We start from the raw sequence: 18,468 nt of genomic DNA on the forward strand, positions 1-18,468 counted from the left end.
GATGTATTTGCCGAAAATGATGACGGATTGAGGTTGAGATAGGAATATTCCATGTAACGCGACGGGGATCGACGTTTTGGTGGGGTTAGAGATGATCAGATCAAGCACAGTCTGGGACAGTGCATGAGAATTATTAAGAGTCCGGTTCTTTCCGATTAGATAAATGTCATGTTGTTCACTTCATAATGCTGACCTTCGAGGATCATGGATATAGTCTAGCAGATATAGGTATTAGGGGAGTTCATCCTATCTCTAACTAAGTAATCGCACCAAAGAAATACTCCTAGTTAATCCAACTAATGATCGCTAATTAGAAGCAATGACAAGATAGTAATAAGCCAACAAAATTGCAACCAAAGCTCCCAAGAACCCTTGGAACAAGGTCAAAGACGAATCGCTCATCTTGTCCAGCCCACCCTTAGGAGACTTGGCAGTATCTTGCGCCCAAGGAATTTGATGGTTCTTGAAACCAGAATCCTTGAGAATTTGTTCCGCAACAATCTTACTACCAGCAATGCAGACAGGAACACCAGTGCCAGGATGTGTACTAGCACCAGCGAAGTACAAGTTCTTGTACTTGGAGTGCTGAGTAGCAGGTCGGAAGGCAAGGACATTCATGATGGAGTGACTTAGACCAAGAATGGCGCCCTTATCGAGGTTGAACTTCTCTTGCCATGTGAAGGGTGTGTTGATGATTTCGTTCTCAATAAGCGGAGCGAGATCAACGCCGATTCTCGCGCGCATTGTCGCAATGACTGTATCGCGGGCGAGAGAGATCATCTTATCCCAGTCCTGGCTCGTTTCGAGGCCACCAGAGTTTCCAGACTTGGACAAACCTCGATGTGTTCCTTCAGAGTCTGAGAGAAGATGGCCAACAGGGACAAGGACGACGATAGAGTCCTTGCCCTCGGGAGCAGCCGAGGGGTCAATGCGCGAAGGGACATTGACATAGAAAGATGGTTCTGAAGGAATGAGGTGCTCCTTGAAGATGCTGTCAAAAGACTCCTGGTATTCATCCGCGAGGAAAATGTTGTGAGCGTTGAGTTCAGGAATGATCTTGGAAGCAGACCAGTAGAAAGAGATACTACTGCAAGAAGTCTCTCGTTTTGATAGCGAGTTTGCGTAGCTTGTCTTGGGTAGGAGGTTATTGTAAGTGTAGACAAGGTCGGCGTTTGAAATGACAATGTCTGAAGGTAAATGCGTTCCGTCGCTCAGAACAACACCGTTTGCCTTGCCGGTTGCTTGGTCGATGGAAATGGACTTGACGCCGGTGGAGAGACGGTACTCGACACCTAGGCGTTGACCAACGTTGACCAGAGCCTCAACGACCTGAAGCTGTTAGTGAGGAACTTATCATGTCGGGTTGCAAGACCAACCTTGTGGAATCCACCTCGAGGATATAGAATACCCTCAGCAAGCTCAGTATACTGAAGCAAGCTATATGTTCCCGGCGCATCAAACGGACTCATACCCATATACATACTTCCAAATGTAAAAACCCTTCTCAACCTCTCTGTCCAAAAGTACTTGCTCGCTCTTGTCCAAATACTCTCAAGGGGATGAATATTGAACAGATTGAACAGCACCTCAGGTCTTGCCAGACTCAAAATGCTAGGAAAGTTTCTTCGAAGCACAGATTCGACACTAACTTCATAATGACGATGCGACTCCTGAAGAAAACCAAGATATCTCTCAAAACCATCGATGCCTTCAACAGCTTCAATGGCTTTCTTCATCTTGGTGAGATCAGTAGACATCTCAAAGGATGAACCATCGCCGAACCAGATGTTGTAGTTTGGTTCACATTTCAAAAGCTCGACTCCTTCGGCGGCAAGAGATGTTCCTAGGTCTTGGAAGATCTCGTGGAAGAAGCGAGGGAGAAGAAGAAGAGATGGACCTTGGTCGAAGCGCTGACAAGGTTAGTGGGCGTAAATAGAGTGAGAGGGAAGACGTACGTGGCCATCGTTGTGGATTAGAGAGCAACGTCCACCGGTAAAGTCATTTTTCTCGAGGATAGTGACTTTGAAGCCAGCTTTTGCAAGTCTCGCAGCAGTAGAAACACCACCGACACCGGCACCTATTCATTATCAGTCAATACCTCCTCATAGCTCATGATATTAGGGGTAGCATACCAATAACAATAACAGATTTCTTAATGTCGCTCATTTTCGCTGTAAAAAGTGAAGATGCTCAGTCAATAACCGACTCACCCGAAGCCAACGGTTTTGATAGTCAGAGCAATAGAGTCAATGACGTCTTCCATTTTGTTTTGATCCACTTTTTCCCTTCGCACTCGTTTAACGAGACACTTGGCGTACATGTGAAAGGCTAAGTTAGCCTGTGCTGAATGAGGCGCAGTTTATATTTTGAGGCATTAAAGTGTTTTACTGAAGATTGAGAGGGAGACTTGAAGTCGTTGATGCGTTGAAGATCATTGACGGGTTTGGTTGGGGGGGGCTTTTAGTGGATTTGGTGATGAGATGCGTGTTGAATGATTGGTTGGTGAGTTTATGGTGGTGGTGCTGTCAAAATGTCAACGGTGAGGCATGAAAATTGGGACGCCACGAGAGAGACTTCATGATGCCAAGAAAATTCCAACCGTTGTATAGACGTAGTTTGAAACTTTTCTTTAGTCTCTATAAAAAAAGAAAGAACAAAAAAGATGCTCAAAGTGGAATGAAATGAATAATCTATGAATCTATGACTTCTACCATTACATCCTCCACGCCCCGCCCCGCTATTTGTTCAATGCAGACCATGCAACACGAATTCGTCTCATCTTAGGAACAGTAGCCCTGCCCTTCTTCATCGTAGGACCCTTCTCTCTGAGAACGCGTCCAATTTCCATGTAGCTCTCAACAGCAACGCGAATTGGTCCTTTTCCTTCTGAAGGAAGCTTATCAATAGCGCCCTTTGCCATGTTGTACTTTTCAAAAGCACGATCGAGTAGCTTGTGACGTAGAGCTTCGATGGTAGGGCCATGGGGTTGTTGGATGACATCTTCGGGAGTGAGTTGGGCTTCTTTGAGCCAGGAGAGGGGAAGGTAGACGCGGTCAATTTCTGCGTCAGTTTTGATGTCGCGCGCGATATTGACGTATTGAAGTGCGATGCCCATTTCTTGACCTGAAGCGACAACTTCGCGCTGGATGTCTTCGGGGACAGATTCTGGGGTATGGTAGAGAATAAGGTGGTTGCAAAGTTCTGCGACAGTGCCGGCTACACGACTTCCGTAGACATCCAGATCCTCGGTAGTCTCAATTGGAAACGCGCCGGACTTTCTGTCAAAGAGAAGATCGGTGTCAAAACCCTTGAGAAGGTCATCCAGGGGTTGTTTGGGTAGATAATAAGTAGGAAGCTGGAGCAGAGCCATATGGAACATCTCCGGGATGTTCGACGTGACATATCCTCGTAGTCTCTGTGAAGGCTCTTCTTGATTCTCTTCATACGCAAGATCAAGAAACTTTCTCAGCTTCTCAATTGAGGCTCTGGAATCATCAACAGATGGAGCTTCATCAACAAGATCATCAGCGGCTCGGCAAAACGCATACAACCGAATCAGATCGATGCGAAGTCTTCCTTCAAAGGTGCCGCTTGCGAGATAGAAGCTGCGGCTCTTCTTTCGGAGCAGAGCAACTGCGCTGACGAGACCTTCAATGCGCTCTTCATCATACTTCTCTTTAGGTAGAATAAGAGCTCGAATGATGACCAAGAGGTTGGGTAGTCCCTTTGTTCGAGGGAAATGCTCAGGAAAAGTGTCGAGAATGGCCAGCGTGTTGTCGCAAGCGACGAGGCCAAAGACAATCAAAGTGTTAGTGAGGAGGAAAAAGACAGCTTCCCTGCAAATTGTTAGAGTATTCCAGGTTGCCAGGATGGTAGCCACTTACTCAATGTCAAGACCATCCCACAAGACAATGCCGTATTTGGTGCCAGAAGTGATACTCCATGTTCCCCGTCGCAACGCAAAAGTATCAACAACCCACAAATACAACGTTGGCAAAGCAATGGGAAGCGCGGTATTTGTCCAAGGCAAATTCACAATGAACTGATAAGAAATTGACCTGCCAATTGTTTAGCATATCCAGCATGAAACAGTCTCTCAAGTTGAGTATTACCATAAAAACAAGAGGAATGGGCAGGCCCAAATGAGGATAAGGCCCATGTACATGCCCTCGCCGCCAGAGGAAACAGAAACGAGGCCGAAAATAATAGCTGATGCGAAAAGAATTTGGCCAGCGATTTTACCCCAACCTGTCTTTTTAGCAAGGTAAATAGGGTGAAAGGTTGGTTTGCTGAGAATCATATAGAGTAGAGAGGTGTTGAGAGTCTGAATGACGAAGAAAAATAATTCTTCAGCTGGAATATCCCAGGCTGTCAAGCCGACCACGACGCCAGGAGGATAAGTCCATATGCGATTCTTGATGAGATACGAGTCCCAGGGGCTGTTTGCGTTAGTAGGCCTCTACAAAATCCCCTTCAAAATCAACATACATGGTAGAAACAACAGCAACCTGCAAAAATTAGCGTCAAGCCCTTCAATGTCCCAGAAAAACCCACCGTTATCAAAAATACAAGCTTAAAAACATCCAACCGCGACATCAACGGTCTATAAACCGCCGCCAAAACAACACCAAACGGTATCGTGTATTTCAGATGCCTATCAAGGGATGAGTTAAAAGCCCCTCAACAACGCCTAAGATACGTACACTTGGGCATATTCCCAGCCCATTTTGACAGAGGTTATTTCGTGTACGTGAGCAAAACAGATCAATTGTGTGACGGCATACGAGATGGGCTTCAAATAAAGCCAGAGTCAAAAGAATTGAAAGGAAAAGGTTGTTAAGGAAGAAGTCGGAGCTTGAGTGGTGTCCACAGTTTGTTTTTCAGACACTAACACAGCCCTTCATGCCACAACATACCCCTGTCCGTTTTTCTTGGGTGACAATAATGCTACCCCACTACACCCTCATCACCACCATAATCTGGTGTAGGCGGGGAGAGGTTTTCTGTCATGTTACATCTCAGGGACTCGTTGACGTCACGACTTTTTTCTTCAACATTTTTGGGTATCGAGTGTACTTGTCATCAATTAATTCGAGACCCTTGTTCGGGATACTCGGTCTTTTTGATATTGCCGTTACCGTGATAGAGATCAAACTTGATTATGACGCGGTTCGAGAAAATGACAGATCGTGCTAGTAGTTTTGATGGATGGATATCTCCATTTCGTGCCGTGTTATCCAGCGATTGATGCTACCTACGTCTTTGTCTGATCATCTCGATCTCCTTGGGTTATATAGTTAAGTTACTGGTGGTCTGCTGGCTGTATATGTAGGTGAACTTTGTATAGCTTCATGGAATATCATATGCTTTGACATAGGTCCATCTCCATTTTCGCTTTTGATTGGACTCATCTCGCGATGTAGCTTGAAAGTCTTTCCAAGTACTAATCGTCTATTCTTCCCTTCGTTGATCCGTAGCGCGCGATTTATCAGTCTCTCATCCTATCGCAACTCGATACCGCGTAATATCATAGTCCACATATCATCATGAAGTTTCTACAACAAAATTCCCTCACACAAACGTCAATGTCTCAGACAGACGAGAATATCTCCCCGGCACTTCGTCACCCGTAAGTCTATCCCGCGGTCCATAACACAAAGCTCACTTGTTACAGATATCTTACTGGCAACTTTGCTCCAATCCATCAAAAAACAAATCTCACTCCATGCACATATAGTGGATGCATACCGCCAGAACTGACTGGTGGTCAGTACGTTCGCAATGGCGGCAATCCCGTCAGCCACCAAGACCTTGGCAAAGATGCCCATTGGTTTGACGGCGATGGTATGCTCTCTGGTGTCGCGTTCCGAAAGGCATCTTTGGATGAGAAGACTATACCAGAATTTGTCAATCAGTACATCTTGACAGATTTGTACTTATCCAGAAAGACGACCTCTGTTGTGTCGCCGATAATGCCAAGCATCACGACGCTGGTGAACCCGCTATCGACTATGTTTCAGATCATGTTCGCGACCTTCAGGACGATATTCCTGGTCATTCTCTCGAACCTACCTGGATCTCAACAAGCCATCAAGCGCATCAGTGTCGCCAATACTGCTGTCTTATATCACGATGGGAGGGCTTTGGCGACATGCGAAAGTGGGCCTCCTATGCGGATACAGCTCCCTTCCCTGGATACTGTCGGCTGGTTCGACGGTGTCCGAGCTGAGGGAGAGGCCAAGACATCTTCAGCCAACAATAGCGACTCTCCGTTCGGTGGGAGCGGGCTGTTCAGCTTCATGAAGGAATGGACAACAGGGCATCCCAAAGTCGATCCCATTACTGGAGAGATGCTTCTGTATCATAACACTTTTATGCCCCCATACGTGCACTACTCAGTACTTCCGAAGAGCAACGCAAAGAATTTCGGGCACAGACTTGTGAATCAGCCAGTCTTTGGAGTTTCTGGTGCTCGGATGATGCACGACTTTGGAGCGTCTCGAAGTCATACCATCATCATGGATCTTCCTCTGAGCCTCGATCCTCTCAACACGATGAAAGGGAAAGAGGTTGTAGAATACGATCCGACGAAGCCTTCAAGGTTTGGCGTGTTCCCGCGGCATCAACCATCCAGTGTGCGGTGGTTTCATACAGCGCCATGCTGTATCTTCCATACTGCGAATACATGGGAGTCTCAGTCCAGCAAAGGGGGAGCCTCTGTTAATCTGCTTGCGTGTCGGATGACTTCCTCTACACTAGTTTATACAGCAGGGAACATTCGGCCACCAGTGAGGTTTAAGTCTACCCGAGCACGGGACTGGTCAGATGACAAGAAGGAAAAGGCCTGCAGATACAAAGAGGCCCCTGCTCTCGAGTCACCCGGGGAAGCAGCTGGTCTGACCGATTACTTCCCCACTGCAGAGTCCGACGACTACGACCAATGCCGGCTGTACTATTACGAATTTGACATGGCGACAAAGTCCCAGAACGAAGTCAAAAGCCAGTGGGCTCTTTCGGCCATACCATTCGAGTTTCCTTCCGTTCGGCCAGATCGCGAGATGCAAGAAGCTCGCTATATCTACGGCTGCAGCACATCAACTTCCTGTTTTGGCGTTGCTCTCGGACGAGCTGATAAGGTAGATCTTCTTGTCAAGGTGGATGCCAAGACCCTCATCCAACGAGGGAAGAAGATAAACACAACACCTGTCACTGGGTGCGTCGATAGACGGTCAGTCAGCGAGATCCTTGAAGAACAAAAGAAGGATGATCCTATAAACATATTCCGACTCCCGCCGAACCACTACGCTCAGGAACCGCGGTTTGTTCCTCGAGATTCCTCAACTGCGGAGGACGATGGGTATCTGCTCTTTTATGTCTTTGACGAGTCTCAGCTCCTGCCCTCGGGTGATTGCCCTCCATCTGCGATCTCCGAGCTTTGGATCCTCGATGCTAAGAACATGCGTGATGTGGTAGCCAAGGTAAAGCTGCCGCAAAGAGTACCGTATGGCTTACACGGAACGTGGTTCTCCAGGATGGATATTAAAGGTCAACGAGCTGTGGAGTCTTTGAGGAGTTTGGATGAAGTGCAGAGGAAGAAGGAAGAATGGGTTAATAGCGGAGGACAAGTACGAAAGGCATGGATGGTGTTGAGAGGAAAATTGGAGAGAGCAGTCGGATAATGGAAGCCTGGGTTTTTGAATACGACTCGCTTTGATGATACCCTGTTGCGCTCTTTACAACGCGTCCTGAAATTTTTAGCTTTTATCGATACATGAATATGATTCTCTCTTGTGATATAACGTGAGCATAGCTACATAATCTCAAAGCTTTTGTGAACTCCGCCGATATCCCAACCACCATGCAAGTCCTATTACCCCTATCCTGCGCATCAATTCGTATTCAACACCATCAATATCCAAACTCCAACAGTACCCAAAGTTCAGCCCAAGGTCTTCACCAAATATCATGTTCCATCATAGTGTGTGATAGGAACTCAGTATCGCTGTTCGCGATCGAATTCGCCATGTCAATCATCTGCGCAGTTGTAAACCACGCATCCATTCCCAAATCATCCATACCAGGCAACATTGAATCCATAGTCTCATTATCATCATTCAGGTCATTCAGCCCACCTTCACCCTCGCCAATCGTCCCTCCAATGATCTGTCCATCAATCGGAATCGGTGTTGTATCGGATTGCTCACGCGGTAACCGACCCAACATATCGTCAAGCTGCTGCAACTCCGATCTCCTGAACATGGCGATGAGATTGCCCTTACTTACCATCTCGTTAAAGATGATATGCGTCTTATGTCGGAAAGTAGCGTCGTATTCTGAGAATCGGGGATCAAGGACGGGAGCGATGAGGAGGTTAAAGCTCGACACGAAGAGCGACTCAAGATCGAATGGTAGAAACGCTTCTGGAGAATAATTAGTATATGGCGGTGACGAGATCAATCTCTTGATTTACCAAGCAGACCTTGACTTTGCAAACAGCCAAGAATGTTGATCATTTGGTAGGAAGAGTCGATACACATCTTGATCAGGTTCCAGACAGTTTGGGATGAGTTGAGGGCTTCAGTGATGGAGTCTGGGGTTTCGAAGCGGATTTTGAGGAAGCAGAGTAGTAGAGGTCTTGTCGCGAGGACGATACACTGTAGATGTCAGCACGGGTCGTTGGCTTGCCGAAGAATGACATTACCTGATGATATAGAGTGTGGAGGTATCCTGCTACCCTTGAAACGCCGTTTATCGCTTTATCTGCACCGAGAGGGAATTGTTGTTGGAGCTCGTCTGCGAGACCGGCGATGTTCTCTAGAACCTTCTTGGTGCTGAGTAGGAACTTCTTGTTCAGCCGGCCATTGGCTCCGTATACTCCTAACAACTAGTTAGCTTGGTACAGATAATGCGGCAGGTCTTCTCACCTCTTCCAACTGACGCAATTGTCCGGCAAAGTCGAATCTGCATATGAAGCGCCGCTACTCGTTGTGTTGATCCGTCAAAGTGCGGAAGCTGGTGATGAATGTCGTCGTCATGAACGGACTGCGGGAGGCCCATTAGAGATGTCATCTCGCGGTCTAATACGTAAACGGTCCACCATATCCTTCGACTTCGTTCGACAATGCGGTCTCCTAGTTGATCTACTGGCATGTCTGTGTGCATCCCTTGCCCGAGTGCAACTCTCATGGCTTGTCCAATCTGTCGAAGGTTAGCTCAAGCCGGCGAAGCACGTTGAGGAGCGTACAAATCCATGTGATGAGTGTCTGTAGTCGAGAGACTCAAAGTATAGAGCTATACAACACAAGATCTCTGTCGATATTAGTGGTTCGTAAACAAGGATATGGATGCTTGGTAGAAGTCGGAGGGCCGTGACGAAGTAATCAGCGCCGGGGGGTCTCTTTGCTTGGTAGTTGTTGTTCTCGGCAAAAGCTTTGCCAAAAGCCAGGATGAGAAGAAGGTGGATGTAAGGAAGGCCTGCAGCTGCGATATGACTGCTCGGATCCGCGTAGAACTCGTGTAGATAAGCCATGAATGTCTCTTCGTCGAATAGATGGAATAGCTGGCCGCAGTGAAACTTGACTGTGTTGATTAGGAAGACTGCATGGTCGAGACTGGGCATAACCGGCGGATCCAGTGCTGGAGTGATTCGAGACCCGTCCCATCCAAGGTCGTATGCTAATCCATCGAAGAGTAGGTTATCGACAGAAATGGGGCTTTGGTGAATGTATTCGTGAGTAAGACTGAGGACGCGTCGGGTGAAGGACCAGTTTGATGATGTTCCGAGATAGACTGAAATGTCAGCTGAAGCCCTCTTGAAGCGATGAGTGCTTACATTCTCGACCTTGCGCTGAGGCCATAAACTTGGATTGCCCAGATGACAACGGATTCACCAGGGCAGACGCGATGGGGTCCAGTCCCTTCCCGCTGCTATTGGTGCTACTATGACTCCCAAGGAGCGAGTCCTCCGTGGGCAGCGAAGCAGAGACATTGCCGGCGGGTGATGGTAGATGCGGCGGCGGTTCGACTATCAAAAATCAGCAATTGCCCTCCATCAGATGATCAAACATACCTGAATCAGAAGGTCCTCCAACATTGATGTTTGTATCTAAAGACCCCGGCGTGATATACTCGGCCGTCCCGGTACTCGATTGACTCGTCGCAGCGCGTTGCTGTAAATCTAGAATGAACCTTTGAAGCCATCAACACGTCATGTCGAAAAATTCAATTGCGGTGAGCTTACCCGCGCGTGACGAGAACCTTTTGATCGCGTTGATCAAACTCGCATGATAATTTGCGCTTCTTGCACGCGTCGCAGGGATGAGAGCCTGAGCATTTTATTTTTTGCTTGCGACATCGAGAGCATCTATTATCCCCATCAGTAACGCTCCCATCTGTTGCTGACTTTCGGTGAGTGAGGTGAAGTTGACGTTGCAAGGTGAGGGGAAACTCGTGGCGGATACAGGGGGATTCAGGTCTCAGCGCCGTACTCACGCATTATCAGATCTCTTGGAAACACGACCCGATCCTGCAGTCGTACCAGACGTTTTCCTTGCATGCGTCGATCCAGGCGCCATCGCAGCAAATCGTATGATGAAGAACAAAGGCGCTGATGAATTGGAAAGAAATTGTTTCGGTGGTTGGCGGGGAAGAGAAGGTTTCGTTAGCTTAAGCTCAAAGCGCTGCAGCGGTTTTTTGCCCCTGCTGCAGTCTTGGGGTTAGAGCAGCCGCCACTGGGTCACGAGTATTATGCTATAAAGGGTAAAAAAAGACGAAATGCTATGGGAATAATCGGGAATGAAGATACTTCAGAGGAAGAAAGGAAGAAGATGGTGGTATGCGGGGTAGAAATCGCTATCTTTTCACTCTAATAAGTGAGGTGAGTTTGGGGGCTTTTACCAAGTGGAGGTGCACTGTTGATAACGACTCTGCAGTGGGACAGGTCCTGGGTGTCGCCGTTTTTGATAGCGGATTAGGCTTTGACCCTGGTCGTTTTAGTTGGGCTAGAACATGGGGAAACGATAATCGAAGCACCGTGCGCTTGACCACGGCCTTCCCGGATGGGTTGGGCATGTCACACAATCGATGCAACAGGTCCACAGATGTGCATACATGGGGGACGTTGGATATGCATTCATCCCAATACGTTGAAGTTTGACTCACGGAAACGTGATGGAAGTATTCGCCATTGTTCTCCCGCTGTTCGGCTGCAGGGTGATCGAAGAGTCCGGGGAACAGTCCTGGAAGAACAGGGTCAACGGGCGTTTCCTCCGAAGGCATCACGTCACTTGCATGTCTCACCATAGTATAACATGTACCGTCTCATGTCAGTAACAGCTCTATTATTCTCAATGTACAGACTTTTCCCCCTCTATCTAGTTCAGGCGTCCCTTAACACGATCCGTCCAAGTCTTAAGCAACTCCTCCTCCTTATCCCCCGCCTCCTTCATGATGCTCTTAACACTGGCCTTAACAGCCTCACCAACAGGCTCATACGGATGTCTCGGTGCCAACTTCTCCTCAGCCCCTTCAACACCCGCCAATCTTGCCGAAAACACGGCAACAGCATACTTGGTAGAAGCGACGCCTGCCTTGCAAGGTCGCTCAGCAAGAGCAGCAAGTTGTTGCAACTTCAGCGCTTCTTCGAACTTGCCTTCCTTATACAGAGCGTAAATCTTTGATGTCAGAGTTGGGAAGACGTTGGCGAATGCGGCGACGCATCCTACACTGCCGGCTGCTAGACCGCCAATCAGAAAGTCGGATTGACCGCCGTATGTAGAGAATTCTGAAGAGGGGATTTGAGCTGCGAGACGGGTGATCTTTCCAACGGAGCCACAGGTCAACTTCACGCCGACGACGTTTGACTTTCCGCTAGGATGAGACTTCTTGCTCTCCTCGTAGATCTGGACGATCGTCTCAGAATCAATATCAACGCCATTAGTCACACCAGGGAAGTTATAAATAACAACTGGCAATGGCGACTTCTTCGCAACCTCCGAAAAGAAGCGCTTAACAACATTCATACTCGTAGCCTTGCCAAAGTATGCAGGAGGCAGCACGAGGAGATAATTCGCGCCAGCCTTGTGAGCATCTTCAGCAAGCTCAAGAGTCTGCTTAGTAGAGTGAGCTCCGACACCGGCCATGAGGGGAAAGTCAGGGCCGATTGTCTTGCGGGCGAGGGCGATGAGCTCATAGCGTTCTTCCCGGGTGAGGAGGAAGGCTTCGGCGTTGGAGCCCATCACGATAAGACCGTTTAGGCCGGAGTCGGCGAGATGGGCGAAGTATTTTGCTTGAGAGGCATGGTCTACTGTGTCGTCTGAGTGGTTGAAGAAGGTGACTGCTGGACACCATACTCCAGGGCTTGAATTGTCAGCATGGTGATGATACCAGGGTTGGAGATAAAGGCTTACCTGGGGACATGGGGCTGTTGGGAGGGTGCAGGGTTGAGGGAGCCCATGATGATGCTATTGACGCAGGTAATTGAGGAATAATTAGAATAAGGGTTGTATCTGGTGTTGATGATGTTTCAATTGATGCAGATATTTGACTCAATCGTTGTTCTTTAAAGCATGATGATAATCACCTCCTCATCTGAAGTGGGGTTGTATCGCGAATCTGTTCCGACGTGTCAAAGGCTTCTCCGAAGATGGAGGGTTTGAGTGGTTGTTGCTCTGCGTCTCGGCCCCGGGATCCCGTCCGCTGTGACCGGCAGGCTTCCCGGTGAATATTGTGGACCTGGAAGTCGGCTCTGGCCAGTCATGGGCTGCGAGAGCTCGGGCGTGTCGGCCGAGTCACTTCGGGGCTGCCTCCTGACTCTGAAGTTTCTTCTGGGGAATACGGGGAGAAGGCATTGAAGTTGATGACTCAATATTCTTTCGGCATTCTAGAAGGCTTGGAAAAGCAACCAAAGTCGAGGTATCTAATAATTGCTCCTCGGGCAATATTGACCTTCGGTTGTCCAAGGCCGACAGCAGACCCACGTTGAGCTGCTTACCCTGGAATCGAGTCTCGACCCAAGGACTTGGAGGCAGAAATATGTACAAGTTATCATGTTACGGTTTCTATAATATCTCATTCTACTACGATCTAGCATCTGCGGGATTATAAGATGTTATGACGAAGGATGAATCCGAATGAAGAAGCCAATATCCTGCGAAATATTCCTAAGAGTTCTGATGCACTAAACGAGCAACGAAGCTAACAAAAAGCCAAGGGATATTTGATGAGAAAAGTTTGAATGACGATATAGTAGTATTATCTAAGTGAGCTAGCAAGTGTTTTAGAAAACAAGAAACTCTAGATGCAGAACAACTGCTGAGTCATTAGAGCTTGGTCTGACCAACAGGCTGTATATCAACGAGCTCAGTCGAGTTACCAAGTCTCCAGCTCACAGCACCGCCCCAATCACCCTTTCCTTCATCTGGCTTGGGGTTCTTCCACCTCCATCTTGCCTCAGGCTGTTCTCCATTCTCTGACTGCAGCAGATCCGTCACAAACCCGCCAAAGATGGGGAAGAACTTAAACCCGTGTCCACTATCTCCAGACAAGAATAGCACCGACGAAGACGTGCTGGGTACGTAATCGATGATAAAGTCCGAGTCGGCTGTATCAGCGAACCAGCAAAGCGTCTTCTTCACGAATGGCCTGTCTGCGAATTGAGGAAGCGTCTGTCGAACAAGCTCACGAAGCTGGTTTTCATCACCATCAGGCAGAAATGCGCTCTGCTTCAAGTCTGTAGGTGCATGCGAAATTCCAGTCTTGGGATCAGTGTTGATGAAGCCACCGCCCATGGGACATAGCTTCAGAAGGTTCGTCTTGGGATCAGGCTCAAAGAAGAAACCGAGATCGCGCGCGTATGTCACTGGGATACCACGAAGAGCAGATGTCTCGTCGTCGGTGAGATGAAGATGAGCGACGGACCATGATTTTGCGACGAGTTGCTTGCCGATCTCGGGGACGAGCTTGGCACCAGCTGCGCCGACGGAGACGATGACCAGATTAGAAGGGTAGAACAGTCCGCCAGTGGTCATCACACCCTTCGCCTTTCGGCCAGAGGAAGTCTTCTCGTAGACGATCTCAGATACAGCGCCTGCTGCACCAAGGATATACTTCACGCCTTGGGCCCGCGTCGCCAGAAAAATGGACCTCAACGCGTTACCAGAATGCGCGTACCCATCGAACTTATTGAAGTATCCATTCCAACCAGGAAACGCGCTGTCCTTGTACTGCCAAACAGCATCTGATATATCCTTCTGGCTATCAAGTGGCGAAAGATGAGATCTCATGCGAGGGTCTCGCTCAGCTGCAGCGCGGAATCGATTGAGCGTATCAAGCGCTTCTTTGGGTGCTTTGCCAGAAACACAGTGCAGAAAGCCCACTTGGTGAAAATGCGGAGCGAACAGGGGAGTCTGCCAGGCTTCAATTGCTTTCTAATTGGCCAATGGGTCAGGCCTTGTCCAGTAAATTTAATGTTGGGGTAATTGGGGGACTTACCACTGTGAGGTCTTGGTACAGAGGGTCTTCGTATTCTGCGCGCACAATTTTGTTCAGATCATTTGCAGCAGACCATCGAGAAGGAATCTCTTCATCTTTGTCGAGAACGGTAATGTCCTTGTAGCCAGCTCTAAGCAGGTGCACGACTGTTGAGAGACCAAAGGCGCCGCCTCCCACGATAAGGATTGGTTCAGATTTGGAGACGCTCATGGTTGCACACTTGAAGGAGAGTTGAAGCTATTGCTGATGAGACCAAAGCAATTGAGGCGTCATTCTATAAGTATTCTACCTTTCCGAGGCTCCAAACCCGCCCTCGTTCGATATCCGGCCATCACCGTCTCGTGATGCACCTACGTTTAACGTCTTTCACCATCCGAAGCATCTACAATAGCCAGAAATGCAAAAATAGACTGGTGACGCTGCCAATGCGACACCGGGAGACCTCCCGATGGTGAAACCACAATGATTGGCACTGAGAAAACTCAACGCTATTTTAGCGCTATCGTCTCCCCATCCGTGCTGAAGTGGAGTCTGGCTGGACGGTTAGCGTAGCCGCAAGTGTAACCAGACGATCCTTGATTGCGGTTTTGGCGTTCTGGGGTCTGGTGACGACGTGCATTATCTGGACTTAGCTGATATGAAGGTTCGGGAGTTCAATTCAGCCGTTATCGGAGAGTGTTTATCGCGGGGGTCTGTTGGAAGCCGTTTACCGGCATGGGTGCATGCATTGCTGTTTTACTGAGGTGAAGCTAGGATAAGCCGACAGGGTTCTACATGGCAGACGCTGACACCAGCAGTCACCTCAATTTTCTACAGACTTGACAGTGAAGTGAGATGAGAGGATAAGAGAACGACAGAACGGGAGATATACTATCAGTAATAGTGGAAATATCTTGGTTCTGTATCAATACTGCGAACTGCTCTCAGCCCTCGGCTTCCAAACCCGCGACCAATTGTTGTGAAGAACCCTTCCAGAACACATCGGGAAACATCACAGCAAGCTTCTAGAATGTCTCTCCGGCACAAATGTGCAGGGTAGACAGGCTCTGTACCTGCCAAGCCATTAAAGAAACCTTGAGCTGAATACAGCCTGGATGCATGTGCCAATCAAGGCCTCCATGCCGTTCTGTAGCCTGAGACTAAGACGGCATGTATCGAGCAACCAATTGAATGACTGTTTATCCTCCGATGAAGATCGTTGTGGCTTGTAAAAGCTTAGTTGTTAGCGTTTCTGCGGTTTCTGACATATGTATGTGTTGGTCTGGTTATCGGCAGAGCATCGTCGAGGAGATCAAAGGAGTCCGCACGCACATGACCAGCTTCACGGTCTAACGTGATTCATTTAGGCACTACGAGAGACAAATAATAAGGCCTTTGTAAAGATTGGCCTTGCTGAATGGATATCAGCCAGATGGATAGTAAAAGGGTTGGTAGGGCCTCGGGACAGCCGTCAAGACGCGTGCAAACAGATACGTATACAAACCAATTACATGAGAATGTATACACGAGCATTGGTAAGACTGTAGCAAGGTCTTGCAAAGTCTCCAGCCATCAGTCTCATCCCATTTGTCATCACTTGTCGTCAAGTATCAGGTCACGATGTTGGAGGCCAAAGGAATTGTTCATTAAAAGTTCATTAAATTCAGTTCTTAGCTTTTGGTACAAATCTAGATAGGCTATGCTAAGTCTATTGGGTGTTGGAAGGATACAAGAACTCCTCAAGCTCAAAGAACTCCTCCTTGACGAGACGAGGAGACACAAATCGTCGAAGCATGTCAGGGCTACCAGCTCGGTCGTTGGTACCAGAGCTTCGAGCACCGCCGAATGACTGTTGGCCGATGAGAGCAGCAGTTGTCTTGCAGTCTGTAATTTGTTAGAATTGCGTGAAAAATAATTATGGGGAGGGGCGGACTTACTGAGGTAGAAGTTACCGGCAGAGTAGCGAAGAGCATCCTCAGCTTCACGGAGCGCAGCACGGTCTTGAGCAAAGACGGCGCCAGTCAAGGCAAGGCCACCACCGTTCTCATCAATGTTCTTGAGCATGGGAGTGAAGTCAGAGTCCTTGTAGACGTAGACAGCAAGAACAGGACCGAAAATCTCCTCGTTGAATAGACGATGATCAGGCGAGTCAACCTGGTAAACAGTAGGCTTGACAAAGTATCCAACCGAACCATCATACTTTCCACCAGCGATGAGCTTGACCTGAGGATCCTTGTTGCTCTCATCAATGATGTTCTTGATCTTCTCGAAAGATCGACCGTGGATGACAGGGCCCATAAAAGCCTCGAAATCCTTGTCGGGGCTACCTTGGGTAATGTCCTTCATCTTCTGCTGGATAAGAGAGAAGAACTCCTTGGCCTTGGACTCGGGGATGTAGGCGCGAGAAGTAGCAGAGCACTTTTGACCTTGGTACTCAAAGGCACCTCGGATAGTGTGGTTGACGACGTTGTTGATGTCGGCGGAGGGATGAACAAGATGGAAGTTCTTTCCGGATGTCTCGCCAACAACGCGAGGGAAATCGCGGTATCGCTTCTCAGCAATACCCTGACCAATCTTTCCATAGATTGAGCGGAAAACCTCTGAAGAACCGACAAAGTTAAGACCAGCGAATTCACGATGCGCAAGGACAGTCTCGGTGATCTCGGCAGCGTCGCCAGGGACAAACTGAATAACATCCTTAGGAAGACCAGCCTCCTGGAGGATCTTGTAGATGATGGTGCTGGGGTGAATGTTGTACTGCGAAGGCTTCCAGAGGACAACGTTGCCGAGGATAGCGGGAGCGATCAAGTTTCCACCGATGGCAGAGAAGTTGAACGGCGAAACAGCGTAGATGAAACCCTCAAGAGGCCTGTAGTCGATGCGTGTCCAAATACCATCTGTTCCACGCTCAGGCTGCTTGCTCATGATCTCAGCAGCGTAATGGCCAGCCAGACGGAAGAAATCAGCCAACTCAGCCGCAGCATCAATCTCACCCTGCCAAACATTCTTTCCCTGTCCCAACATCGTCGAAGCGATAAGCTCATATCGATACTTTGTAGTAGCAAGTTCCGCGGCGCGCTGGAAAATCGCAGCACGGTCGACGAACGGCGTGTTTTCCCAGTCCTTCTTCGCCTTGAGGGCGGACTCGATAGCAGCGCTGACTTGCTCCTTCGAAGCGAGGGGGTAGTTTGTGAATGTTGTGGCGTGTTCTGCAGGGAGGACTTGGTCTTCGTTGGCGTGGATCTTTTGGGATACGCCGTTGAAGATGATTTCGCTCTTTAGGGGGAGTTGAGAGCGGAGCTTTTTGAGAGCTGCCTCTACCTTTGCGCGCTCAGGCGAGTTTTTTGTGTATGTGGGCTAAACAGTCAATATCCGAGATCCAACAGTTTTGAAGAGTAGGTCACTTACGTTGGGCTCATTGCGAGCAGCGGGTAGTCTGAAAGGCACAATCGTAGCATTGCCTCGCTTCTGCAGTGAAATAGCAGGCGTAGAAGCACGAACTCGACAGAGAGGAGTCAAACGACCCTTTGATGTCAAAGCACGAACCGAAGAAGCCATTTTTGTAGTATGAGGAATGCGATCTCGTACTGTACAGCTCAAGTATGATATGATGAATAGTGAAAAACATCAACAGAAGCGCTTCTGACGGGCGTTTTTATGTTGACATCACAACCTTATCCCACTGAAGTCGGGGCTGCAACCGAAACTTTTTTAGTGGAGTGGAGGGTTGATTCAGTTACCCCTCACAGCGCTAAAAAGTTAAGCCACTTTCTGGGACCGGGCGGGGGGCCGACAGTGTCACAAGACGCTGAAGGCGCTGCACGGGAGGGACACCGATGGGGGGGTTTTGGTGGAGTTTGGCGAGTTTAGAAGGGTCGGTTGAGGATCCCGTGGTGTCGGTATGGCCGTGCGATGGTGTTGGTGTAGCTGTGTTGTTGCACAGACTGGGAGGGATGGCTGGGCTTGAGGGACTGCTCCCGGCATTCGGTGTAGTCGCTC

At 48.6% G+C, this 18,468-nt stretch overlaps 7 protein-coding genes across 9 annotated transcripts; 1 reads left to right on the top strand and 6 right to left on the bottom strand.

Moving 5' to 3' along the window:
- Nucleotides 1-306: 306 nt before the first annotated feature.
- FOIG_10084 (uncharacterized protein) lies at nucleotides 307-2,186 on the bottom strand (the record flags this gene model as incomplete). Its single annotated transcript, XM_031210375.1, has 4 exons — nucleotides 2,133-2,186; nucleotides 1,956-2,077; nucleotides 1,377-1,910; nucleotides 307-1,329 (listed from the first exon to the last, which is right to left on the bottom strand). The coding sequence occupies exons 1-4, from the start codon at nucleotides 2,164-2,166 to the stop codon at nucleotides 307-309; spliced, it is 1,713 nt and encodes a 570-aa protein (XP_031059853.1). The 5' UTR covers nucleotides 2,167-2,186.
- Nucleotides 2,187-2,655: 469 nt separating this feature from the next.
- FOIG_10085 (uncharacterized protein) lies at nucleotides 2,656-4,863 on the bottom strand. 2 transcript variants are annotated; one of them, XM_031210376.1, is made up of 6 exons: nucleotides 4,704-4,863; nucleotides 4,555-4,654; nucleotides 4,489-4,508; nucleotides 4,113-4,439; nucleotides 3,885-4,058; nucleotides 2,656-3,836 (listed from the first exon to the last, which is right to left on the bottom strand). In XM_031210376.1, exons 1-6 carry the CDS (start codon nucleotides 4,724-4,726, stop codon nucleotides 2,738-2,740), a joined length of 1,743 nt encoding a protein of 580 aa, XP_031059854.1. In that variant the 5' UTR covers nucleotides 4,727-4,863; the 3' UTR covers nucleotides 2,656-2,737. The 2 variants fall into 2 exon arrangements, with proteins under 2 accessions (XP_031059854.1, XP_031059855.1); XM_031210377.1 differs by having other exon boundaries at nucleotides 4,113-4,508.
- Nucleotides 4,864-5,546: 683 nt separating this feature from the next.
- On the top strand, nucleotides 5,547-7,801 carry FOIG_10086 (uncharacterized protein; the record flags this gene model as incomplete). Its single annotated transcript, XM_031210378.1, has 2 exons — nucleotides 5,547-5,629; nucleotides 5,675-7,801. The coding sequence occupies 2 exons, from the start codon at nucleotides 5,547-5,549 to the stop codon at nucleotides 7,677-7,679; spliced, it is 2,088 nt and encodes a 695-aa protein (XP_031059856.1). The 3' UTR covers nucleotides 7,680-7,801.
- Nucleotides 7,766-10,574, bottom strand: FOIG_10087 (uncharacterized protein; the record flags this gene model as incomplete). Of its 2 annotated transcripts, none has more annotated exons than XM_031210380.1 (9): nucleotides 7,766-8,420; nucleotides 8,480-8,654; nucleotides 8,702-8,877; nucleotides 8,925-9,198; nucleotides 9,245-9,789; nucleotides 9,833-10,024; nucleotides 10,070-10,188; nucleotides 10,241-10,384; nucleotides 10,492-10,574. In XM_031210380.1, 9 exons carry the CDS (start codon nucleotides 10,572-10,574, stop codon nucleotides 7,954-7,956), a joined length of 2,175 nt encoding a protein of 724 aa, XP_031059858.1. In that variant the 3' UTR covers nucleotides 7,766-7,953. The 2 variants fall into 2 exon arrangements, with proteins under 2 accessions (XP_031059858.1, XP_031059857.1); XM_031210379.1 differs by having other exon boundaries at nucleotides 8,471-8,654.
- Nucleotides 10,575-11,314: 740 nt separating this feature from the next.
- FOIG_10088 (uncharacterized protein) lies at nucleotides 11,315-12,633 on the bottom strand. The gene is made up of 2 exons (XM_031210381.1): nucleotides 12,408-12,633; nucleotides 11,315-12,357 (listed from the first exon to the last, which is right to left on the bottom strand). The coding sequence occupies exons 1-2, from the start codon at nucleotides 12,452-12,454 to the stop codon at nucleotides 11,373-11,375; spliced, it is 1,032 nt and encodes a 343-aa protein (XP_031059859.1). The 5' UTR covers nucleotides 12,455-12,633; the 3' UTR covers nucleotides 11,315-11,372.
- Nucleotides 12,634-13,215: 582 nt separating this feature from the next.
- On the bottom strand, nucleotides 13,216-14,732 carry FOIG_10089 (uncharacterized protein). The gene is made up of 2 exons (XM_031210382.1): nucleotides 14,491-14,732; nucleotides 13,216-14,426 (listed from the first exon to the last, which is right to left on the bottom strand). The coding sequence occupies exons 1-2, from the start codon at nucleotides 14,698-14,700 to the stop codon at nucleotides 13,320-13,322; spliced, it is 1,317 nt and encodes a 438-aa protein (XP_031059860.1). The 5' UTR covers nucleotides 14,701-14,732; the 3' UTR covers nucleotides 13,216-13,319.
- Nucleotides 14,733-16,108: 1,376 nt separating this feature from the next.
- On the bottom strand, nucleotides 16,109-18,142 carry FOIG_10090 (1-pyrroline-5-carboxylate dehydrogenase). Its single transcript, XM_031210383.1, has 3 exons — nucleotides 17,878-18,142; nucleotides 16,407-17,826; nucleotides 16,109-16,353 (listed from the first exon to the last, which is right to left on the bottom strand). Exons 1-3 carry the CDS (start codon nucleotides 18,025-18,027, stop codon nucleotides 16,178-16,180), a joined length of 1,746 nt encoding a protein of 581 aa, XP_031059861.1. The 5' UTR covers nucleotides 18,028-18,142; the 3' UTR covers nucleotides 16,109-16,177.
- Nucleotides 18,143-18,468: the final 326 nt, after the last annotated feature.

Source organism: Fusarium odoratissimum (genome assembly GCF_000260195.1).
Source record: "Fusarium odoratissimum NRRL 54006 unplaced genomic scaffold supercont1.17, whole genome shotgun sequence".
Lineage (NCBI taxonomy): Eukaryota > Fungi > Ascomycota > Sordariomycetes > Hypocreales > Nectriaceae > Fusarium > Fusarium odoratissimum.